At 43.7% G+C, this 25,454-nt stretch overlaps 1 protein-coding gene across 2 annotated transcripts in view; it reads right to left on the bottom strand.

Moving 5' to 3' along the window:
- Window positions 1-269: 269 nt before the first annotated feature.
- Window positions 270-25,454, bottom strand: part of LOC140133728 (pituitary tumor-transforming gene 1 protein-interacting protein-like) — a 33,793-nt gene continuing 8,608 nt past the window's right edge. Inside the window, exons 4-7 of one of the 2 annotated variants that reach the window (XM_072154285.1) lie at window positions 19,658-19,772; window positions 19,163-19,228; window positions 11,297-11,343; window positions 270-2,938 (exon numbers count right to left, since the gene is read on the bottom strand). In XM_072154285.1, coding sequence (XP_072010386.1) covers window positions 2,889-2,938; window positions 11,297-11,343; window positions 19,163-19,228; window positions 19,658-19,772 — 278 coding nt within the window. In that variant the 3' untranslated portion in view covers window positions 270-2,888. Of the gene's footprint in view, window positions 2,939-11,296; window positions 11,344-19,162; window positions 19,232-19,657; window positions 19,773-25,454 lie in introns of both variants that reach the window. The other variant, XM_072154284.1, reaches the window with a different exon arrangement.

The raw sequence follows: 25,454 nt of genomic DNA, 5'->3' as shown, positions 1-25,454 counted from the left end.
GATGATGTGGGGGCTTTGATATAGGACAGTCAGTCAGTCCTAGTAGTGATAGGAGGACACACTGCCCCCTGCTGGTGTGATGATGTGGGGGCTTTGATATAGGACAGTTACCCCTAGTAGTGATAGGAGGACACACTGCCCCCTGCTGGTGTGATGATTTAGGGGAGCCATGGTATAGGACAGTTACCCCTAGTAGTGATAGGAGGACACACTGCCCCCTGCTGATGTGATGATCTTTGAGAACATATAATAATCGAGTGACCGCGTAGTTCAGGGTTAACTTCTTTAATATAATAACAATGCAACACAATACAAAACGGCAAAATAAAAGTTGTACAAAGTGAGAATCAAGTGCAATATACAGTGGTACGAAGTCTCAGCTCTGCAGTGACCAAAATCATGAAAGTAATAACATGTATATTCAAGATTATGGGGTAAGCAGAAGCGAACCCATAACAGCAGTGTGTGTGGACAGATGTAGCAGTGCTGGGCCGGTCACTGAATCCTCCGCTGGTAGCACATATTACTGCACATCCGATGGCAAACTCATCGCTGCTGTGTGGACAAACCGAGCTCTGCTACATATGTACTGCCTAAAATGTCATGTATACAGTAAAACGTGCTCAAACACAGAAATGAGACTTATCGGAAGGTAAACACTCTAAAAGATCATGCTGGGGTGAGGGGTGAGGGGTGAGAGGTGAGGGCAGGGTACGGAGCCTAAAAGCAAAGCGTTTCACATTCACCTTAAATCCTCTACTAGAGAACTGCCTAAAAGGATCTTATAGGAACCGGCTTAATGGAGTCTAGGTAGATATAGCGCCCCTCTTGTCCACAGGTTGTGACTGGTATTACAGATATTTACTTATGGGGAATGTGGCAGAAGACAGTGATAGGTATTGTCCCTGGAGAGATGTGCGCTCATAGCATTCTGTATTTTGTTAGTAGCAGCAGGACTGTGATATATGCATTTATATTCCAGAACTGTATCTTCTGCAAGTGCACTGGGGGTCGTGACCTCTCACTTCTGTGCCCTGTGCTCTCAGGAGCCAGCGTTAGGTATTGTCCCTGAAGCAATGTATAATCATTCCTCTGTGTGTTGTTAGTAGCAGCAGGACTGTGATATATGGATTGATATTCCACTAAAGGAATCATTATTATTATTGCATCCTCACACTGCTGTGCTCTTTGCTCCAAACTATTCCACAGACTTCTACTCTCAGAAGTATACCAGAAATCTGTTACAGTTTTTATTCAGCAGAGTGGATGGACTGCAGAGAAATAAGAGCACAGCAGTGTGAGGACACGCCCCCTTGAAGCTTCAATCCTAGAATATAAAGCCATAATTCACAGTCCTGCTGCTACTAACAACATACACAACAGGTATGATTACACAGATCTCCAGGGACAATAACAAAACAGTTGCTGTACAGTGGAGCCGTATTAGGACACCCCCTCCACCAGTGCACAGTCCTGCTGCTACTAAGAACATACACAAAGGTCTGATTACACAGATCTCCAGGAATCATACCCAACACTGGCTGCACAGAGCAGTATAAGGACAAACGCCCAGTGCACTTGGAGAAGCTACAATCCTGGAATATAAATCCAAACTCACAGTCCTGCTGCTACTAACAACACACAGAATGGTATTACCAGGGACATTACCGAACACTGTCTGCATAGTGCATGGTCCCCTCCCCCCCCATTTATATTGTGCAGTTCCCGGAATAGAGAGAATCATCAATCTATTTCTCTTTTTATTCTTTGATGACCCCTGAACCCTATAGAATGTGATTATAGAGACAACTCAAAAATGATCGATGGATAAATACATTACAAGGAGGGAAAATACTAATATAAAACAAAACTACAACATGTACAAAACTAAAAAATGCTTCACCTTCACATTTATGTGTCACTTACAATGTAGAATCTAAGCTTAAAAAATATCACATGGTTAAAAAAAAATCACACAAAAAGTTGCCCGTTGCAGGGGACTGCGCCCTCTTCTCATACGTCCGTTTCAGCGGTTTAGCTACAAGCACAAGCGTTCTGCGTTCCGTTGTCCCTCTGTTATTCCTCCTGGAAATGATAGCTGGGTGTTACCAGTGCCCTTATCAATGGGGCGTGTCTGATACTGTCCAATCAGTGATGAATATGTTACAAAGTGGAGGGTAAGACCCATTGACAAGAGGAATAGTCCCGCGCAATTGTCTATAGTGGTAACATAGGAACAACAGATTTTTTTTCACCACCATCACCAACTCCAACTCTTTGTACCCTTTAACAGGAGCCGCTCCAATGATTCCGGCAAAGTTGGAATTTTTTCTCTAGCCCCCAGCATTCCCGAGCAATCAGTGCTGCTAGTTTCTGCATCTCTTCTGGCAGGTAGGCGGGTCTGGGCTGGGCAGACACCACCTACTTGACAAAATAGAGCCTAATTTGCATACTCTGTGCCAAAACTAAAACAATAATATCTCAGGAACGCTGGGGGCTAGAGAAAAAATTCCAACTGTGCCGGAATCAGTGGAGTGACACCTATTTACGGACATTTGGAGATGATGGGGGTGGTGAGAGGTCCTCTTAAAGCTTTTACGTCTTGATCTGTTCGGGATGCTGGTGCATAAAGGGATGGAGATGACAGAGATATCACACCATTAACAACATTATATATGAGCGCCGCTGAGCGTATCCGCCTGCTAATCAAAGGGTTAAATCGCTAATGACCAAGACTAATAATAATCGTCATTAACAAGGGGATCGTTAGTGACTATCACTGTGTCTGTGGTCAGCGCCATGCTCTCAGTAATCTGCTGTCAGTCCAGCATCGGCAGGGATCGTTCATGCACCAGGACGGAATCAAATCCATAAAATCTTCCCCAAATCTACTCGTTATCAAACTTGCTGTAGGGGTGATCCATGTCCTGCAGGAGACCTGAAAAATAAAAAGAAATGACATTTAAAAAATCTGCGATTCAGGACAAACTCAACCTATGAGAAAAAAAGGTTTATTTTAAAATGGACAAAATGAGATCGCCTCTGGTGGTCAAAAGTGGTACTGCAGGTACGGTTTAATTTTTTAAAATTTTGCTGGGGGTAGCATCTGAAATATTTTTCATTCTAATACATGAATGCCCTGAGTCTGCCACCATGGGTCTTCCTTCAAAAACACTAAAAACCTTATAACAAATCCAAAATATTTTGATGCAGCAGCAGTGAACCTTGCCCGTTAGATGTCAAGGTTCAGCCTCTCTGCAGTATCCAGAAGATTTAACAATTTTTTTGGTAGTCTGGGTGCTCTACCCTATTTCGATAGCCTCATTTCATTACTGACGTTCCCCTGATCAATTTGCCGTTTGTTTTTCTAAAATCCACCCAGGAGTTCAAAAGATACGACGATAAAATAATTTCATACTATCCTAGGGGGCGGAAACTTTTATTTCCTCAGGGGTGTGTCTCTTTTTGCTGTACCTCCCCCTCCCTATGAGATGAGTCACATATAAACTTTCAGAGGCCATATCTTTTGAATGGGTTGACGGATTTGGAAAAAACAAACACCAAATCGTTCAGGGGCGCAGCAGAAATCACATGAGGGATGTCATTCAGCATTTAGTACCAAAAGACATGATCTATTTAAACATAATGTCTTTAGATGACACATCCCAGGATTATCTTTAGACTACACATAGGGTTGTAGTCTGTAGCTATTGACGCGCATAGATCTGCATAGCAGCTGTATACACAATACGGTAGAATATGAATTTGCTTTGTTAACAATGGGGTTGTACTATCTTCCGCACGGAAGGTCATAGATAGGCAAAGCCGTAGACAGATCTATATATATGGCTTCCTGCTCATATTGTTACCAGTGTACGAGAGCTCCGCAAATTACCCATAAATCCTCTCCAGGGCGACAGTTTTAAGGTCCTTTTTTCGGCGCCCTATTTTTGTCTTCACATTGCCCGGCCTGACGACATCTCTGGCTGTCGTGACCCATGAGTGTTTACTTTTGCCGACGGCAGCAGGACGGCTTTACAATTCATACATAATAAATTAGATTACAAGGGAAATTGGATGAAGAACTCGATGCATTTTCCATTATATCAAACACTCAAGACCGAAGACACGTAAAATACGGAATCATCTCCTGATCTAAAAGTCCATCACTGGCCTCAAGGGATCACCAAGACGTGGTATCGGAAGATCAACACTTCCGGAGAATTGGTAAGTGTCTACTAGAACCCAACTGTCATTCGAGAAGGGGTTGTTTATGTATGTTGCCTCGCTTTTTTTTATTTAGCTTATGAGTCTGATGAAGATAGCTGAGAAAAGTGATCGGCTACCTTCATCAGTCCCGTAGACTGTCAATGGGGCGGAAGATGCCATGCAAAACTCCACTCAGATGGATGACATGGGTCCTCCTGGGGTCATAGCAGTCAGATACTTAAAATCTACCCTGTTGTAAGACGACCTGTCCATCTTGGGACAACAGACAACAAACCTTGTGTAGTCACAGCCCTTCGTTATGAACTTCCCTCCCCTTCGGCGCATGACTCGAGATGAGCGGACACAATGGTCGAGTTCGTTCGTCTGACCCGGACCTGTTACCGGATTGGTGGGCAAACAGCCAATTAGGCAAATTGACGCCCCTAGCAACAAGCCATGGCTGTGATTGGCCAGGTGGTGCCCCATGGTAGTTTCTAGAGACGGACATTTGCGGAATTAGCTGTTCGGACGCCAATCTGGCAATAAGTTTGGGTCAGGTGACCAGACTCGAATGCTAAACCCGACCATAGGGTCCACTCATCTCTACTAGGTAGGGACTAGAGTCCACTGTAGCGAGCATTCATGGAGGAAAACCGGTGAGCGAGAGCGTCAATCTGGTGGGGCCCAATAGCCCTGCCTTTTCTCACCCTTGCCACAACCCATTACAAGAAGTGGCGAGGGTGGGCGAAAGACTCCATTTAGACAAATGAAGTAGAAAAAGTCATGAGCCGGAGTTTGAACCTTTTTCTATGCCAAAAGGGCTTTGATAAATGCCCCCCAGTGACTATAGGATCTGACTACAGAGAATGTATTTGTAGTCTGTTACCATGCAGACACCGGAGCTGTAATCACAGATTTTATTATTTTTTTTAATCTACTTGGAACACGTGTTGCTTTTTTTTTTTTTTTTTTTTTAATTTGAAGGGACTTAGAGCTCCATCTAGTGGTGGCCACGGGTCCTCAGGAAATTATTATTCAAAGCCAGCGCAGGGGATTTGGAGCTCTGTATCAGAAAAACAAAGCCTCTACTGCTATAATGATATATTACAAAGTGAATCAGCACAGGATTATGGACCTATTTTAATTATATTCACAGGTTGATATTCATTTTTTAAGGGCAATTTCGATTCCTTGTACACAAAGGATCAAATCCACACGTCCGGGACCGCTGTAACCATAAGGCGAGCGCAGGTAGAGACAGGTGCGCCGGTGATTATTTCGATGTCCCCGGTGTTTGCCTTGAATCCAGGCTTTATGAGAACACACAATGAGACCTTCACCACTGTTTGTACAGATGGAGCCGCCTGTTTAAAGTTCACTCTCTCTCCCTTGTATCATCCGCGGCTCTCAGGACCCCCGCGCGCACCTGACATTTTTAAATTGCTTTGCTCTCTAGTTCCCGGGGAATCGCGCTAGTCACCGACCATGCGGCAAGTTTTATATTGAGTAATCGGCAATATGGAGGAAGGGTCAAGGTAAATTTTGCCGGTTGACTTCACCGAGGGACATGAAAAATCTCAGTTATATTTGGAGGCAGATGATCAGGTCATTTCATAGATCAGCTGAATGTGCAGAGACATTTTCTTCAATATTCTTTAGAGATGAAAGAAAACGCTGGGGTGACCTGTAAAGATTTGTGTAGGTCCCTTTCTAGCACCTTAAAAAGGGAATCTACTATAAGGTTTTGACCATTAAACCTAATGACATGTTCCCACAAAAGAGGATTCCTGAGGAAGGGGGGAATGAGGGAGCTGATTTCTCTTCAGCCAGTCACACACAGCCAATGTCTCTCTCACCTCCCCCATTTCCCCCTCCCTCAGGAATTCTCTTCTGCGACTCACACACAGTCAATGTCAATGTCACCCTCAACACCTCAACACCGCCCCCCTCCCTTAGTCTTCATGCTGTGCTCCATGCAGGGAAATGAATTAGGGAGGGGGGAATGAGGGAGTTGAGAGACACATTGGCTGTGTGTGACTCAGAAGAGAGAGAGAAAAGGGTCTTACACTTTACACTTCTATTCTATGCACTTTCTTCCCAGCAGGAAGAAGTGGAACAGTCTCTGGCTACCCATGTGATGCTGTGCTGAAACATTTTGTCATTGTTAGCAGACAGAAAGGATATAGAGAAATGTAATAGGCTTCACTACAGAGAAATAAGCGTCTCTCACACACTACACTTCTAGTATGAGCACTGGTCTCCCAGCATGCAGAAGTGGTACAGTCTCTAGCTGCCGTGATGCTGAGCTGAAGTGTCCAGAGATTGTTATTGGACAGCAAAGAGATGTTGAAAAAATTATCTGCAATACAGGGAGATATGGGTCCCTAACACTCTACATTTAGGTTATGTGCACTGTCCTCCCAGCAGTCAGAAGTGGTTCAGTCTCTAGCTGCCCATGTGATGCTGTGCTGAAACATTTTGTCATTGTTAGCAGACAGAAAGGAGAAAGAGAAATATAACAGGCCTCACTATAGGGAGATAAGAGTCTCTCACACACTACACCTCTATTATGAGCACTGTCCTCCCAGCAGGCAGAAGTGGTACAGTCTCTGGCTGCCATTGTGATGCTGAGCTGAAGCGTCCAGAGATTGTTATTGGACAGCAAAGAGATGTTGAAAAAAATTGTCTGCAATACAGGGAGATATGGGTCCCTGACACTCTACATATAGGTTATGTGCACTGTCCTCCCAGCAGGCAGAAGTGGTACAGTCTCTAGCTGCCCATGTGATGCTGTGCTGAAACATTTTGTGATTGGTGGCGGACAGCAAAGAGACAGAGAAATGTAAGAGAAGATAGGCTTCACTACAAGGAGAGAAGATTCTCTCACACATTTCTATTATACAGTGTCACCTGTTATGGGGTTGGGGGGGGGGTAAGGATTTAATGAAACAAAATTGTTTAATATTTTTTTCCACACATCCAATTTAACCTATCACTGTTCTAGAAGCTTCTCTTCTCCTGTCACTTCTTCTCTCCACACCAGGAAATCTTAATAAGCAATTACCATCTAAATGATACGAGTAAAGCTGATGGGGGGGGGGCACACGGGGAAAAAAAAATAAACGTCGCACATATTAGCGAGTCCCCAATAGGAAAAGCCGGATCTGACATTTTGTAGTTTAATCCTCCGAGCCCGAGTTAATAAATCTCTTCCCGTCCTGTCACTCTGCGTTATTACTGGTGAATTGAGTCGGACACGCAGGGAGTGAAGCCCCCAAGTAGAAAAACGTCGCACCGCGCCGAATCTCCACCTGCATAAAGGAAACGATTCATTATATGGAGCCGTCGTGTTGTCACGCAGGAGGATCCGGTGCCAGGAAGAGGGAACCTGAGGAAGAACATCAAACTCAGCAGTAAACTTCAATCGGCTGCACGTAAAGCCTCGACCGCGTCCGTGGCGTCTCCGCTAACTCCGAATAAAGATTACACAGCGGAGACATTAAGCTGCTCCGCAAGATTAAACTTCATCCCAACCCGGATCCACGAGTCAGCCTTGGGATTATATTAACATGACTATGACGGGATTTATGGAGTATCGACCCGTCCGCTGACAGCCGGGGCTCATCTCTGCATTCATTAAAAGGGAACCCCATTCAGATGCCCGATTCAGCAAATGAGGTGCAACTTTTAACTCCCGCACCTTGTTTCAATATACTACTCACGATGCACAGCGCCATACTTTGTACAGTGGCTTTGTTTGGAATTACAGATGAACAGGCCTAAGAATCAGAAGGATTGTGTAGCTACCCCCCCCCCCAAATCAGCTGATCAGTTGGGGGTTCTTGTGCCAGACCACAACAATCTCATTTTAGAAATCAAACATATTAAAATGGGATCCAGTAAATCACAAAAAAGACCCCAAATTTGCAATCATGGCGTTTCTCTGTTGAGGCTGTTTGTCTGTACGAGATTTTGGGCGCTAATAAGATGACCCCAGGAGCCACAGACATCACCAGAAAATAACCCAGCACTAAATTTACCAGGCCAGTGGCTAAGAGGCCCTTGGGTTGATCCTCTAGGTAACCACATGAGGTACTAGAGGAAAAACACAAATTATCACTTCTTGCCTTTACTGTATAGACTGGGGCAAATGAAGGCAAGCCATTTCCTTATTCTAAGTCAGTGACAGCTCACTGGGGAGCAGCTTGTGCTCCACGGCTCCCTGGGGGAAGGGCCTGTGCTCCACGGCTCCCTGGGGGAAGGGCCTGTGCTCCACGGCTCCCTGGGGGAAGGGCCTGTGCTCCACGGCTCCCTGGGGGAAGGGCCTGTGCTCCACGGCTCCCTGGGGGAAGGGCCTGTGCTCCACGGCTCCCTGGGGGAAGGGCCTGTGCTCCACGGCTCCCTGGGGGAAGGGCCTGTGCTCCACGGCTCCCTGGGGGAAGGGCCTGTGCTCCACGGCTCCCTGGGGGAAGGGCCTGTGCTCCACGGCTCCCTGGGGGAAGGGCCTGTGCTCCACGGCTCCCTGGGGGAAGGGCCTGTGCTCCACGGCTCCCTGGGGGAAGGGCCTGTGCTCCACGGCTCCCTTGGGGATGGGAACCCACTTCATCGCTGCCTGTTGGAGGTGCCTGTATTCCAATGCACCCCTTAGGAAGGGAACGCACTCCACCGATCCCGGGGTGAGAACCCTGTAGGCCATCACATCCTGGAGACTGATAAACTATGACATTTCTGTGTCTTTTCTGTAATTACAGTCTCTTTTATGTTCATTTTACAAGACTGAGAAATCCTGGGATTTACACGTGTAACTCATCCCTATAAAGTGCAGCTAAATCTCAGAGACGTTATGTAAACCTGTGTGGGGTCGCCGTCCCGCACCTCATAAACAAGCCGCGTTATCACCGCTCAGCAGATGTTTCACATTTAGCCGGCACGTTGCTGTGATGACAGAGGAAAGGTCATCAGATTAAGAAGATCACAATCTGATAGAGTAAATAACCTGCGCAGAGCCGCCACATGCAGAGCGCTCACAGCCGCGCCACAAGATGGGGGGGGGGGGGGGGGGGCGGGGGTTACTAATGGCAAACAATGATAATAAAAATTATATATCTCCACACATTGCCGCCATGACGGAAGGATAAAGCTGGAGCCACAGATCCTTGAGATACGAGAAGTGGGTGAGTATGGCTTGCAGAGTAAAGTGACCTTTCTCCAGGGCACTCTGTGGACAAGGTCTACTGAAGGTCTAGATGGAATCACATTAAAGGGGTTGACAATCCATGATCAACCATCTCTGCTTCCTGTTGTCTTGAACTGAATTGAGCATGCTCGACCACTGCTCCATTCAATGGGGAAAACAGGACATGACTAGAGGCCCCGATCCAGAGCACCAGGTGGTGCGGATGTGACCAGCCAAGGGCAAGGGAGGCCAAGGGCAAAAGTGGCCAGGGTCCAGAGTGGCCAGAGTCAAGGAGAAGGACAGCCAAGGGCAAGGGTTTGTAGAATTCTAGTGGAGGTAAAGGCCAAAGGTCTGGAAGGGCAGCACAGATTTCAGATCAGTTCACACCAAGGTTGTTACAGAAATTCAAAAGAACAGGACTAGTCATCAAACGAGTCATGGTTGAAAACATGGAGGTCAACCACCGACACCTCTGCAATAACTAGATGTCTCAGAATTTTTAATATTCATGCCACTTATCAAAGCAGTCGATGTAGATGGCAGCTGACCCGGACATGTCTTAAGGCCTCGATGAAGAGCACCAGATGGTAAGGTCAGAACCGGCCAAGGTCAAAAAACGCCTTAGGGCAAGAACGGTCAGGGGCAGCCAAGGTCAGGTACCGCCAAAGTCGGGCTAGGAATTCTAGTGGAGGTACAGGGCAAAGGTGTGGAAGGGCAGCACAGATTTGAGATCAGTTCACACCAAGGTTGTCACAGAAGTTCAACAAAACAGGAGCAAGGATAGGAGCCATTAAACTGGTCATGGTCAAAAATGACCGAGGGCAAGAACGGCCGAGGGCAAGAACGGCCGAGGGCAAGAACGGCCGAGGGCAAGAGCGGCCGAGGGCAAGAGCGGCCGAGGGCAAGAGCGGCCGAGGGCAAGAATGGACGAGGTCAAGCCCTGGCACGGTCAAGAACAGGCAAGGCCAAGAACAGGCAAGGCCAAGAACAGGCAAGGCCAAGAACAGGCAAGGCCAAGAACAGGCAAGTCCAAGAACAGGCAAGTCCAAGAACAGGCAAGTCCAAGAACAGGCAAGTCCAAGAACAGGCAAGTCCAAGAACAGGCAAGTCCAAGAACAGGCAAGTCCAAGAACAGGCAAGTCCAAGAACAGGCAAGTCCAAGAACAGCCAAGGTCGGCCAACTGTCAGGGTACGCCAAAGTTAGGGATTGCCCAGGTTGATCCAGGTCGAATTCCAGTGGAAGTACAGGCCAAAGGTTTAGAAGGGCAGCACAGATTTGAGGTCTGTTCACTCTAAGGTCATTGCAGAAGTCTAAAAACATGGAGGTCACCGACACCTTTGAAATGAATTAGTTGTCTAAGAATTTTCAATATTCATGGCACCTTCTTGGGGAAAAGGTGCTTTTTTTTTTTTATAAGCCATTGCTGTCAGGTTTGGGTCAGGGACACCTGAAGAAGTGTACACTAGAAAACTGAAACATGGCCGGCCAAACACAAAGATAGGGAGGAAGGAAGGAAGGCCGACTCTGGTAACTTGGCCCCAGCCTACACGGCAAAGCTAATAATAAGAAAACAGGGAACGAGAAGACGATTGTTACAGCAATACTTTCATATAAATAGTCATATACAAAATACACCTCCCCTTTAAGAGCGTGGTGTAGACTGTAGCTCCTCAGACAGCCCCGGCTTACTGTATATTATTAGGCAGGTTACTGGAGCAGGCGCTAGAGAGAAGTTTACAAGAAACAACCTGCAATTAAGGCGCCGATTCAATCTTATAGGTCAGAACCCTGGACTCCTGCGCGGCGCATGAATCGCTCCGTTTTATACTTCACCGTTAAATGTCATTCTCCCAAATTGCTTTAGAAAAGATGAAAAATCTTCAATTAAGGCAAAAAAAACCCAAACTTACCGTATTTCTTCCGGATCTCGTTATGTTTTATGGTCCTCTCGTTCTTTCTGCAAAAAAATAATTAAAAACACAATTTGTGAAATGCGAACAGAAAGGGATCAGACATTTCTACAAGGGGGTTTCCTATAGTTAAAGGGAAACCATCAGCAGGTTTGACCGTACAGAGCTACAGCCAGTGCTAGGTTTTGACTCTGAAGAGACTGATTAGATACCTTTGTGCATTTTGTTAGTGGCAGCAGGACTGCGAATTATGGATTTATATTCTGGGAGTGTAGCTTCTTCAAGTGCACTGGGGGCGTGTCCTCCCACTGCTGTGCTCTGTGCAATCAGGGTTTTGTGTTGTCCCTGGAGAGATGTGTAATTGTACCTTTGTATAGAATATTAATAGCAGCAGGACTGTGAAAAATGGATTTATAATCCAGGATTGTAGCACTGGGGCGTCCTCACACTGCTGTGCTCTCTGCAATACGTGTTAGGTACTGTCCCTAGAGAGATGTGTAATTGTACCTTTGTATAGAATATTAATAGCAGCAGGACTGTGAAAAATGGATTGATAATCCAGGATTGTAGAACTGGGGTGTCCTTACTCTGCTGTGCTCTGTGCTCTCTGAAGCCAGTGTTAGGTATTGTCCCTCGCGTGGTGTGTGGTCAAACCTTTGTGTAGGTTATTAGTAGCAGCAGGACTGTGACAAATTGATCTGTATTCAAGGATTGTAGCTTCTTCAAGTGCACTTGGATGGGGGGGGGGGGTCCTCACACTGCTGTGCTCTCAGTTTGCTGCATCCAGTTACTCCGTAGCCCCTCCTCTACTTTGCTCTGAGGGAATGCTACAACGTTCAACAAAAAAGTCAATAACTTTTTTTACTCATAGAAGAGGGAAAAGCATGTGGTTCGATCTAAATCGGAGAGATAAGAGCACAGCAGTGTGAGGATAACCCCAGTGTGCACTTGGAGAAAATACAATCCAGAAGAAAAGAAATTATTTTACATTCCGGCTGCTACAAACTACACATAAAATAATATGATTACACATCTTTCCAGGGACAATACATACACTGTCTGCAGAGAGCACAGAGCACAGCAGTGTGAGGACACCAACTACCCAGTGCACTTGGATAAGTGAAGCCTGGAAAATAAATACAGATTTCACAATTCTGCTGCTACTAACCACGTAGATTTGATTGAACAGGTCTCCCGGGCTCCTACCTAAACTGCTAAAAAACTTCCTATATATATTTATATATACACACAGTGACCCATATACAGAGGGAGAAAATAATCAGATATCTGGACAATGCGGTCAAGATCAATGACAATTAAAGTTTGTCTTGTTTCACTGGACAACTGTTAGACGGCTGTAGCAAGACATCAACTGCGCTGCAGCACTCCCGCAGGAGAAATGAGGTATTGCACTTTTCTAATTAAAATCAATCAATGCAAGATATGTTAGGTCCTGCACAGTAAGAGAACGCTTTGCTTTGGGGACCAGGTGAAGGTCCATAGTGGTCGACCCTAATCTGTTCTCTCGGGGTAACACTAAAATGAAATTTAACCCCTCATTGCAAGGGTAGGCTCCTGGTTATTTGCAGACAGCAGCACTTCTCTAGAGATGGGTAACTAACACGGTTAATCTAACCAATAGCAATGGTGCCAGATCTAGTGGAGGCAACACATGGAAAGGGGGAAAGTAAAATCTTAGTTAAAGTCTTAAATTTCCAGGAGGAATAACAGGAAATCATACGACAATTTCTTAGAAATTATATTCCATCATTGGTTCTTTTTAAAAAAAAAATGGGAATTTTGCAATACTAAAAAATACTACCAAAAAGAAAAGCAGAAGATGAAATAGATTGATATATGGGATGGAGCTGAGTGTGCATGTGTATAATGGTGTTGGGAGGAATAGCTGTCAGCTGAAAGAGTTACAGGCAACAGTCAAATCGTTGTATAACAGAAAGTTATAGAAGTTTGTAATATGTTTGTTGTATCAATTTTTTATGTTTTCAAGATCTCTGATTGCTGTCACTCAATAGAAGCCCATATTTTTTTTCCTGCCTCCAGCATAGACACACAGGTGTATAGTTATCAATGTTTTTACTCCAAAAAAAAAAAACCAAAAGCTTTATTTATTTATTTTACAATGATCGAAATACCATATAATGTTCATCATCATATCGTGACAGCAAGCAGAGATCCGGAAATCCATAAAGAATTGATAGAGAAGTTACATTACAGACCTGCATAACTTTCTATTATACAATGGGGCAGATTTACTTACCTGCTCCAGTCGCGATCCCGCTCCAGCGTGTCGTCCGACGAGGATTCGGGTTCTGCCGGGATTCACTAAGGTCGTGCGCCCGATATCCAGCAGGTGTCGCTGTTGCGCAGAGGTCCGCCGGAGTTCACCTTCTTATTCCCGATGCATGTGAGTGCTTGATCTTGCGACACAAATCGTTTTTTAAATTCCGCGGTTTGTCTGACGGCCACGCCCCCCCGATTTCTGTCGAGTGAAAGCCGGCGCCGATGCGCCACAATCCGATCCCGTGCGCCAAAATCCCGGGGCAATTCAGCGCAAAGCGTAAAATATTTGGGAAACCCAACGAAAGTGCGGCATCAGTAAATGAGCCCCAATGACTTGACTCTGATTTCCAAAAGTGGACTATCCCTCGAAATCTCTTGGACTGTCCTGCAGTGATGAGTGTTATGGAGCTGTGCACTATTCCTCTGTGCTGCTGTGGCACTTGCTGGCTTGTGCTGATGATGTCATCATCCTGTATGAGCTCTCGGTGTGCGGTGATATATGACCGTATCCGTTCCGCGTAGTCAGCGGTTATTCCGGGCGCGTCCGTAACTCAGGCTGGAATTTACACTCCTGTCACTTCCAGACGCTGGGCCGTTCCTCAGCGCCGGTTCTCGCCGGGTACAATCTGCTAGTAAATAAGGGGAGCGGCGCAGGCGGCGGGGGTAATGTATGAGGCGCTGAATGCCGGAGCATTTTCACGACGGATGATGTCGGATGCAGATCCATAACGTCTCCCCTGACAAAGGCTTTTAATGAATTTTTGATATATTTATGCAGAACTACGGCGCGAGGCTACAGAGCCGACCGCTGAGGCCCAACAGCGCCGCAAACTCCTCAACACTGAGCTCTGCTATTGTAATAAATTTTAAAAATATTAGAACAAGAATTTTTTTTTTTTAACCCTTATTAAAAGGAGAACTTCCGAAACAAAAAGGTGGATGCCCCTCCCAGGAACCTGAGTGGCAAATCAGAATTCACAATATTGAGGGGATTCTAGTGCAGGGCTGAAGGAGGCGGGGCTTATCCTTATTGCTCCGCCCCCTTGACACCTGCAGTAGGCATTGAGGACAGTCCCATCGAAAAAAGTTGAATACAGGTTGGAGGTCCAACAAAAGGGACAAAATTTAGGTTGATCACATACATAATTAAATTTAAATTGGGACTCCCAACAGCTGTTGGGATCAGGAGCGGGCTAATCGATTTCAACATGCCTGATCCTTCTCCCTACTTACCACTTTATAGTTATTAAAACAGGGATTTTTAAGTCCCGCTACCGGACCACCTGACCCAAATCAGGGACAACTCATCCTAGGGTCTGAGTTATACAAGCCACACCTACTTTTTAGAATTGGACACGCCCCTTTAGCAGGGACTGTCTTCAAAGAGTAGGAATTGTTTTGACAGTCGCTTTTTCCTCATCCTATCTGCCGATTTCCGAAACAATGTGTATCCCCCTTTCTTCCTGAAACTTGGTCCCACCATTGTTGTACATAGGGGGCAGTATTATAGTAGTTATATTCTTGTACATAGGGGACAGTATTATAGCAGTTATATTCTTGTACATAGGGGGTAGTATTATAGTAGTTATATTCTTGTACATAGGGGGCAGTATTATAGTAGTTATATTCCTGTACATAGGGGGCAGTATTATAGTAGTTATATTCCTGTACATAGGGGGCAGTATTATAGTAGTTATATTCCTGTACATAGGGGGTAGTATTATAGTAGTTATATTCTTGTACATAGGGGGCAGTATTATAGTAGTTATATTCTTGTACATAGGGGGCAGTAGTATAGTAGTTATATTCCTGTACATAGGGGGCAGTAGTATAGTAGTTATATTCCTGTACATAGGGGGCAGTATTATAGTAGTTATATTCTTGTACTTAGGGGGCAGTATTATAGTAGTTATATTCTTGTACATAGGGGGCAGTATTATAGTAGTTATATTCCTGTACGTAGGGGGCAGTAGTATAGTAGTTATATTCTTGTACTTAGGGGGCAGTATTATAGTAGTTATATTCTTGTACATAGGGGGCAGTATTATAGTAGTTATATTCTTGTACATAGGGGACAGTATTATAGTAGTTATATTCTTGTACATGGGGGGCAGTATTATAGTAGTTATATTCTTGTACATAGGGAGCAGTATTATAGTAGTTATATTCTTGTACATAGGGGGCAGTATTATAGTAGTTATATTCTTGTACATAGGGGGCAGTATTATAGTAGTTATATTCCTGTACATAGGGGGCAGTATTATAGTAGTTATATTCCTGTACATAGGGGGCAGTATTATAGTAGTTATATTCCTGTACATAGGGGGTAGTATTATAGTAGTTATATTCTTGTACATAGGGGGCAGTATTATAGTAGTTATATTCTTGTACATAGGGGGCAGTATTATAGTAGATATATCCTTGTACATAGGGGGCAGTATTATAGTAGTTATATTCTTGTACATAGGGGGCAGTATTATTGTAGTTATATTCTTGTACATAGGGGGCAGTATTATAGTAGTTATATTCTTGTACATAGGGGGCAGTATTATAGTAGATATATCCTTGTACATAGGGGGCAGTATTATAGTAGTTATATTCTTGTACATAGGGGGCAGTATTATAGTAGTTATATTCTTGTACATAGGGGGCAGTATTATAGTAGTAATATTCTTGTACATAGAGGGCAGTATTATAGTAGTTATATTCTTGTACATAGGGGGCAGTATTATAGTAGTTATATTCTTGTACATAGGGGGCAGTATTATAGTAGTTATATTCTTGTACATAGAGGGCAGTATTATAGTAGTTATATTCTTGTACATAGGGGGCAGTATTATAGTAGTTATATTCCTGTACATAGGGGGCAGTATTATAGTAGTTATATTCTTGTACATAGGGGGCAGTATTATAGTAGTTATATTCCTGTACATAGGGGGCAGTATTATAGTAGTTATATTCTTGTACATAGGGGGCAGTATTATAGTAGTTATATTCTTGTACATAGGGGGCAGTATTATAGTAGTTATATTCTTGTACACAGGGGGCAGTATTATAGTAGTTATATTCTTGTACATAGGGGGCAGTATTATAGTAGTTATATTCCTGTACATAGGGGGCAGTATTATAGTAGTTATATTCCTGTACATAAGGAGCAGTATTATAGTAGTTATATTCCTGTACATAGGGGGCAGTATTATAGTAGTTATATTCTTGTACATAGGGGGCAGTATTATAGTAGTTATATTCCTGTACATAGGGGGCAGTAGTATAGTAGTTATATTCCTGTACATAAGGAGCAGTATTATAGTAGTTATATTCTTGTACATAGGGGGCAGTATTATAGTAGTTATATTCTTGTACATAGGGGGCAGTATTATAGTAGTTATATTCTTGTACATAGGGGGCAGTATTATAGTAGTTATATTCCTGTACGTAGGGGGCAGTAGTATAGTAGTTATATTCTTGTACTTAGGGGGCAGTATTATAGTAGTTATATTCTTGTACATAGGGGGCAGTATTATAGTAGTTATATTCTTGTACATAGGGGACAGTATTATAGTAGTTATATTCTTGTACATGGGGGGCAGTATTATAGTAGTTATATTCTTGTACATAGGGAGCAGTATTATAGTAGTTATATTCTTGTACATAGGGGGCAGTATTATAGTAGTTATATTCTTGTACATAGGGGGCAGTATTATAGTAGTTATATTCCTGTACATAGGGGGCAGTATTATAGTAGTTATATTCCTGTACATAGGGGGCAGTATTATAGTAGTTATATTCCTGTACATAGGGGGTAGTATTATAGTAGTTATATTCTTGTACATAGGGGGCAGTATTATAGTAGTTATATTCTTGTACATAGGGGGCAGTATTATAGTAGATATATCCTTGTACATAGGGGGCAGTATTATAGTAGTTATATTCTTGTACATAGGGGGCAGTATTATTGTAGTTATATTCTTGTACATAGGGGGCAGTATTATAGTAGTTATATTCTTGTACATAGGGGGCAGTATTATAGTAGATATATCCTTGTACATAGGGGGCAGTATTATAGTAGTTATATTCTTGTACATAGGAGGCAGTATTATAGTAGTTATATTCTTGTACATAGGGGGCAGTATTATAGTAGTAATATTCTTGTACATAGAGGGCAGTATTATAGTAGTTATATTCTTGTACATAGGGGGCAGTATTATAGTAGTTATATTCTTGTACATAGGGGGCAGTATTATAGTAGTTATATTCTTGTACATAGAGGGCAGTATTATAGTAGTTATATTCTTGTACATAGAGGGCAGTATTATAGTAGTTATATTCTTGTACATAGGGGGCAGTATTATAGTAGTTATATTCTTGTACATAGGGGGCAGTATTATAGTAGTTATATTCTTGTACATAGAGGGCAGTATTATAGTAGTTATATTCTTGTACATAGGGGGCAGTATTATAGTAGTTATATTCCTGTACATAGGGGGCAGTATTATAGTAGTTATATTCTTGTACATAGGGGGCAGTATTATAGTAGTTATATTCCTGTACATAGGGGGCAGTATTATAGTAGTTATATTCTTGTACATAGGGGGCAGTATTATAGTAGTTATATTCTTGTACATAGGGGGCAGTATTATAGTAGTTATATTCTTGTACACAGGGGGCAGTATTATAGTAGTTATATTCTTGTACATAGGGGGCAGTATTATAGTAGTTATATTCCTGTACATAGGGGGCAGTATTATAGTAGTTATATTCCTGTACATAAGGAGCAGTATTATAGTAGTTATATTCCTGTACATAGGGGGCAGTATTATAGTAGTTATATTCTTGTACATAGGGGGCAGTATTATAGTAGTTATATTCTTGTACATAGGGGGCAGTAGTATAGTAGTTATATTCCTGTACATAAGGAGCAGTATTATAGTAGTTATATTCTTGTACATAGGGGGCAGTATTATAGTAGTTATATTCTTGTACATAGGGGGCAGTATTATAGTAGTTATATTCTTGTACATAGGGGACAGTATTATAGTAGTTATATTCTTGTACATAGGGGGCAGTATTATAGTAGTTATATTCTTGTACATAGGGGCAGTATTATAGTAGTTATATTCTTGTACATAGGGGGCAGTATTATAGTAGTTATATTCTGGTACATAGGGAGCAGTATTATAGTAGTTATATTCTTGTACATAGGGGGCAGTATTATAGTAGTTATATTCTTGTACATAGGGGGCAGTATTATAGTAGTTATATTCTTGTACATAGGGAGCAGTATTATAGTAGTTATATTCTTGTACATAGGGAGCAGTATTATAGTAGTTATATTCTTGTACATCGGGGGCAGTATTATAGTAGTTATATTCTTGTACATAGGGGGCAGTATTATAGTAGTTATATTCTTGTACATAGGGGGCAGTATTATAGTAGTTATATTCTTGTACATAGGGAGCAGTATTATAGTAGTTATATTCTTGTACATAGGGAGCAGTATTATAGTAGTTATATTCTTGTACATCGGGGGCAGTATTATAGTAGTTATATTCTTGTACATCTTACCTCTGAAGTGACTCCTGTTTCCTCTTCTCACGTTCTCGGATGAGATTTTCTTCTTCTGCCTCCAGTCTTCTAGACGAGACAACACAAGACAATACTCCATATGACGGTATAAACTCAATAATCAATGATCTATAGACTGTACAAACACTTTAGTCCTATGGAGAAGCTTAGACCATCAGTGATGGATTTTCCTGGCTGTCAGGGATTTACAGGTTTGGGTACTGAGCCATGACACTTCACCTCTATGAAATTAGGGTTTATCATTGGAATAGATGCCCCCATAACCTTACACCGATGTGTTGGGGGAATACTCTGATCCTGAGGTTTCACTGGCTCAGATGGGAAATGTCATAGATATCCTAAGATGGAAAAACCATGTTTTCAATTCTTGCTCTGAATTCTGAATACATACGTTATAACATCTATAAGCAGACCCCCACCCCACAAAAAAATAAAAAAGCAAATTTTTTGTATTTTTTGGAAGTTGATACTCACAGCCGCGAACTTGAACTTTTTCGGCAGTAACAACAATAACAGCAGCAGATTATTACGGCCAGTAACATAACTCCGGCCACCACAGCCATGGCAATGATCAAGGCTTCAAAGTTTACTGAAAGAAACAAACAAAAAAAAAAGTTAAAACTGTGTCTACAGCTTCTATGCAGATCTATATGTCTCTATGGTAACAGACTACGGGCAAACCTTGTGTAGTCTGATACCGCTGTCGTATTCTTATCTGTCCTCTACCCTGCAGATTTTCACACGGTAGCGGGTTGCCCCCCTTGGTGATATTACAAGACTGCAGTAACCCTGCACGGCCACTACTCAGGGTGCGGCTGATTTCAGCTGATTGATCCCTCATGACCCCCTAAAAAAAGGACCTTCACTCATTTGACTTAAAATGCTGACACAATGACGAGCGAATGTAAACCTGACAACCAATATGGCAGCATTTCTGCAATCTATATGTTTTCTGCAGTGTTCAGCTCCTTTACAGATCTATACATCTCCATGGTAACAGACTACATACAAATCCTGTGTAGTCTGAAAGCGCTGTCATATTCCTATTCTTCCTATATCTCGCAGATTTACAGATGTTAGCAGATGGGCTGCATACAGTACCTTCCATCGATATGTTTTTTACAGTCTACAGCTCATTTACATATGTCTCCATGGTAACAGACTACAACCAAAGCCTGACCCTGCTGTAATATTTCCATCTGTCAGAGATGGCTGCAGACTGCCAGCGGTGGTATCAGAATGAGACTGACTGTGTTTCTGACATCTATGAGTTATCTGGAGTCTACAGCTCCTATTTATATCTATAGGTCTCCGTGGTAACAGACTACAAGCACAGCCTTGTAGTCAGATCCTGCTTTCATATTCCCGTCTATCCTCTTACTTGAAGATGGTACCAGACTTCCAGTAAGGAATCAGAAAGAGACTGGCTGCGTTTCTGCCATCTATAGCTCTGATATTGATCTATATGTATGTGTCCATGGTAACAGACTACAAACAACGTCTGTGTAGTCTGATCCTGCCGTCATATCCCTTTTCTTTCTCTAATTTGCATAGATGGTCGGAGACTGCCAGCTGTGGCATCAGAATGAGACTGGCTGCCTTTCTACATTCTATCCGTTTTCTAGAGTCTACGGCTCGTATACAGACTATATGTCTCCATGGTAACAGACTACAAGCACACCCTATGTAGTCAGATCCTGCTGTCATATTCCCACCTGTCCACTTACATGGAGATGTAGCAGATTGGCAACTAGGGCACCAAAACGTGACTGGCTGCGTTTCTGCCATCTAACGCTCCGATACTGATCTATATGTGTGTGTCCATGGTAACAGACTACAAGCAACGTCTGTGTAGTCAGATCCTGCAGTTTTATTCCCATCTGTCCTCTAACTTGCAGAGGTGGTAGCAGACAGACAGCTATGGCATCAGAATGACACTGGCTGCGGTTCTGCCATCCATCTCTCCGATACTGATCTATATGTGTGTGTCCATGGTAACAGACTACAAACAACACGTGTGTAGTCAGATCCTGCAGTTATATTCCCATCTGCCCTCTAACTTGCAGAGGTGGTAGCAGACAGACAGCTATGGCATCAGAATGACACTGGCTGCGTTTCTGCCATCCATCTCTCCGATACTGATCTATATGTGCGTGTCCATGGTAACAGACTACAAACAACACGTGTGTAGTCAGATTCTGCAGTTATATTCCCATCTGTCCTCTAACTTGCAGAGGTGGTAGCAGACAGCCAGCTATGGCATCAGAATGAGACTGGCTGATTCTGCCATCAATAAGTTTTCTGCAGAGTGAAAAAGTTTCCTGGAAGAAAGTTTTTTTTTGCGGAGGGTATAATAGCGTCCGGAGCATCGGGATCCGGGAGAACGCTCCGCTACACAGTGACAGTATATCAGCACCGGAGTGTCCTGCGTTACACATGGAGAACCTCTAATAGAGGGGCGGCAGGTGGAGGAGACATAAGTGATGTCACTGCGGGATCGCTGGTCACCGGACCGGAACCTGCAGATTAGTTCCAACCGGATTCTTCCCTCCCGTCAATAGAAGGAGATCGGATACAGACGAGGCTTTCACTCTACAACAGTCATCTGCAACCTGGGGGCTCTCCAGCTGGACGGAGACTACAACTCTCAGCAGCAAAGGGAACCTGTCATCAGGTTTTACCCCATGAAATGTCCTGTCTAGAATTCCCTCTTTTATGTGAAATCTCCTCCTGGGAAATATGATTCTTCTTATCAACATTTTCACATGAGATGAGTCAAGTTTAGAGGTTGCAGATGTGTATGTGTGGGAGGGTGGGGGTCACTTCAGAAGCCCCTATCTACTGTTCTATAGCACCTAGAAACATGCTGCTGGTGTCATTTTAAAGATAAGAATCTCATCTTTTTGAAAATCGTATGATGTACAAATCTGGAAATACAGACAGAGACCTTGGGGCCCATTTACTAAGCTCCTTGCGCCAGTTTATTGTCGGATTTGGCGCATTCTTTCTCGCACAGGTATATAAGAAGTGTCCGCGCCACATTTGTGTTGCCTGCAATCCTTTTATGCTGCAGCTGAGCTAATCTTCATGAGGCACATATTTCTGCACTGAAGGGGGCGCTCCAGTGCTCAGTCGAACCTTGCGCCGGATTTATAATGCAAAGTCCGACAGAAGTGTGTCGCACGCCCCATGTTAAAGGTGCACCAAAAAAAATAAAAATGGGTGCACTCTGTCATAGCAGTGCAGGTGGCGCCAGATTCATGAAGAATATGCACCATAAATCCTGAATCTGGCGCCCCCTGCCCACTACACAGGACACTGCACATAGTACACACTGCACTGGTATTAGTAAATGTGCCTCATTGTTGGAAATGTGAGGTGTAGATAACGATCCAGTTCCCTATTGTTTTTAGCTGCCTGTATGTCCAGTTCTGTAGCTCACAGAACCACTAGCCTGGGATATGTAAGATGAGATCTTTAATATGACACCAGCAGCTGTTTCTAGGTACCAGTCTAGACAATGCTCTGTGAGCTAAACACATCATCAGCAGCAGCAGCGGTGGCGGCACTAGGAATTGTGCTAGTTGTTACAATCTATCAGTATGGAGTCCGGGCTGTGAAGCTCACAGAGCATTGTCTAGACTGGATCCTGTTGTCACCACTTCTCAGCTGAGAGCAGGACTCACTATTTAGAGTATTACTACAATGTATCGGTCTGGAGTCTGGGTTGTGGAGCTCACAGAGCATTGTCTAGACTGGATATGGCTGTCTCTACTTCTCATCTGAGAGCAGAACTCGTCAAGTACATGGTTACTAATATGTATCTGTACAGAGTCTGGGTTGTTTAGCTCACAGAGCATTGCTTAGACTGCATACAATGTCACCACTTCTCAGCTGAGAGCAGGACTCGCTTTTTAGAGTATTACTACAATGTATCAGTCTGGAGTCCGGGCTGTGGCGCTCACAGAGCATTGTCCAGAATGGATACTATCATCACCACTTCTCAAATGAGAGCAGGACTCGCTATGTACAGTATTACCACAATGTATCAGTCTGGAGTCCGGGCTGTGGCGCTCTCACAGAGCATTGCCCAGACAGGATACTATTGTCACCACTTCTCAGGACTCGCTGTGTACAAGGTTTATTGACTCATGTACTTTTGATCTGCCTCTCTAGTGCCACCTAGTGGAAGTATCTATCATACATATCAGTGTCCGACCCTTTTAAAAGCCTAGGAATGAGATTGTGTCTGGGTAACTGGTGGTCCGGATACACTGTAGATTTATTCTCTTCTTCTCCATGACTTCAGGTGAACTTCTTTCAGGTGACCGGAGATGTAACCACAGTATGTAAGACACAACGCGCTGTATGAATCTTCCTTAAAAAACCTCTCGGTGCCCAATTGGGGTCCAGTTCATATTGAAGTCAGTGCCATTATTCCACTCCAGGTCTCCGCTAATGGTCTGGGTGGTCCGCTCCGAGCTCCGCTGGGCTCTCATTACCTTCCTCCTCCACTCCAGGGGCTGCATTAGGTTCGGTGATGAGCCTGTCACAGATTTGTAGGAAACTTGTGCTCCCTTAATGTCCTATGATATAATGGAGAACCTGGGCGCACACACAGATTGGGGTCACAGCATTAAAGGGACGGCTCCCAGTCCCCGTCGGCGGGTAATTTGGCCATTAATAACGTAGCGTTCAATCCTACCCAATTGAGGGGTCTGCCAAAACTGGTGCGGCGCATGCAGAAGACATTAGATTTGCCTTTATACGATATTAAGAGCATAATTTACCCCTAATTGCCGAACGCCGGCGCTCAATAACATTTATACAAGAGGAATCCTAATGATTTCATCAGATCGGGTCGGTTTTGCAGCTGTCAGCAAAAGGAGACCTCCTGCTGCCTGGACACGCTGCTACTCTGCTGCCATCTAGTGTCCAAATATGGGAACTACAAGTCCTGGAATAATACAGTCATTTGTGTCCCAGATTGTGATAATTCTTCTTCCTGCGGGATTGTTTTTTAATTTTATGCAAATGAGATTATTTGTTTTGGTGGTTTAACTGTACTTGTCTGGCGAATGGCGCTGATCCGTCACCGCCGCCGCGTGAATTAGCATTATTAGCAGACATTTATGCTAATGAGCCCGAAAGCTGCAGAGATATTTAACTGGATAGTTTGCATATATTAGAGCGATTGCAAAATGCCAGCGAGTGCCCGTGAGGAGGGGAGGGGGGGGGGGGCGCTCTATTATTCCGTAGCAATCATTTCAGGTATATTAGCATAGTTTAGTATAATTCATGGCCACAATTAAAAAGAAATCGATTTGTTCAAGGGCGTAATGAGGATTCGCGGGAACAACTTCCGAGCAGTACTCTCCGCTTCTGCAGGGGCAAAGTGGGCTCCAGTCCCGTTACTTCATTTTATGGGCTCCTGAATTTAGTGCATGCCAATATTATGAAAAAAACAGCGCCACATGCACCCACAGGTCACGTGTGGTAGTGCAGCTCAGCCTAATTCACTTAAAGAGAACCTGTCACCAGGAATTACCCCACTATACAACCAGCCACTCAGATAGGGTATGAAATGTCCCTTCTAGAATTCCCTCCTTTATGTGAAATATCACCTGTTTTGCTATAAATAATCTGAAAAGTCTGGAAAATATGACTCTTCTCATCCCATTTTCACATGAGATGAGAGTCACTTCAGAAGCCCTTTTCTCCTGTTCTATAGTATCTAAAAACATGCTGCTGGTGTCATATTAAAGATAGAGGGGAGATTTTTCACTGCTTCTACTCCAGTTTTCTGGCAGTGAAATAATCACAAATTCCTGCGCACCGCAAGTATCTGCGATCATTATGGCGACTACATCACCGCCACGCAATGTGGCTGGCAGAGTAGACAGACAGTGGGCATTCCCGTCCATAATTTTGAGAAACCTGCGACCTTTCTTTCACAGGTTTTACGCAAAACCACGGCAGGTTGGACCTGGCATAGTTTTGCCTGGTGCCCGAGTCTCTTAAAGTATCCGTCGGAACACGGGGTGGGGCCTGTATCATACTTTCAAATCACATCCCAAAACTCCCAATTGTAAATTTACCAGTCGATATCTCTAAATTCTGTGGCACCAAGAAAAACAACCATGATGCCATATCAAAGAGGAGTTTCTACTCTTTAGAATGACACCAGAACTGTGTTTCTAGTTGGCACAGTTCAGAAGATATAACTGTCTGAATTCTGCCCCCCCTACACCCAATCAGCTGAAGGCAGAAT

Source organism: Engystomops pustulosus, chromosome 5 (assembly GCF_040894005.1).
Source record: "Engystomops pustulosus chromosome 5, aEngPut4.maternal, whole genome shotgun sequence".
Taxonomy (NCBI): Eukaryota; Metazoa; Chordata; class Amphibia; order Anura; family Leptodactylidae; genus Engystomops; species Engystomops pustulosus.
The sequence above is the reverse complement of the archived record's forward strand: the minus strand, read 5'-3'. Positions and strand labels throughout refer to the sequence as shown.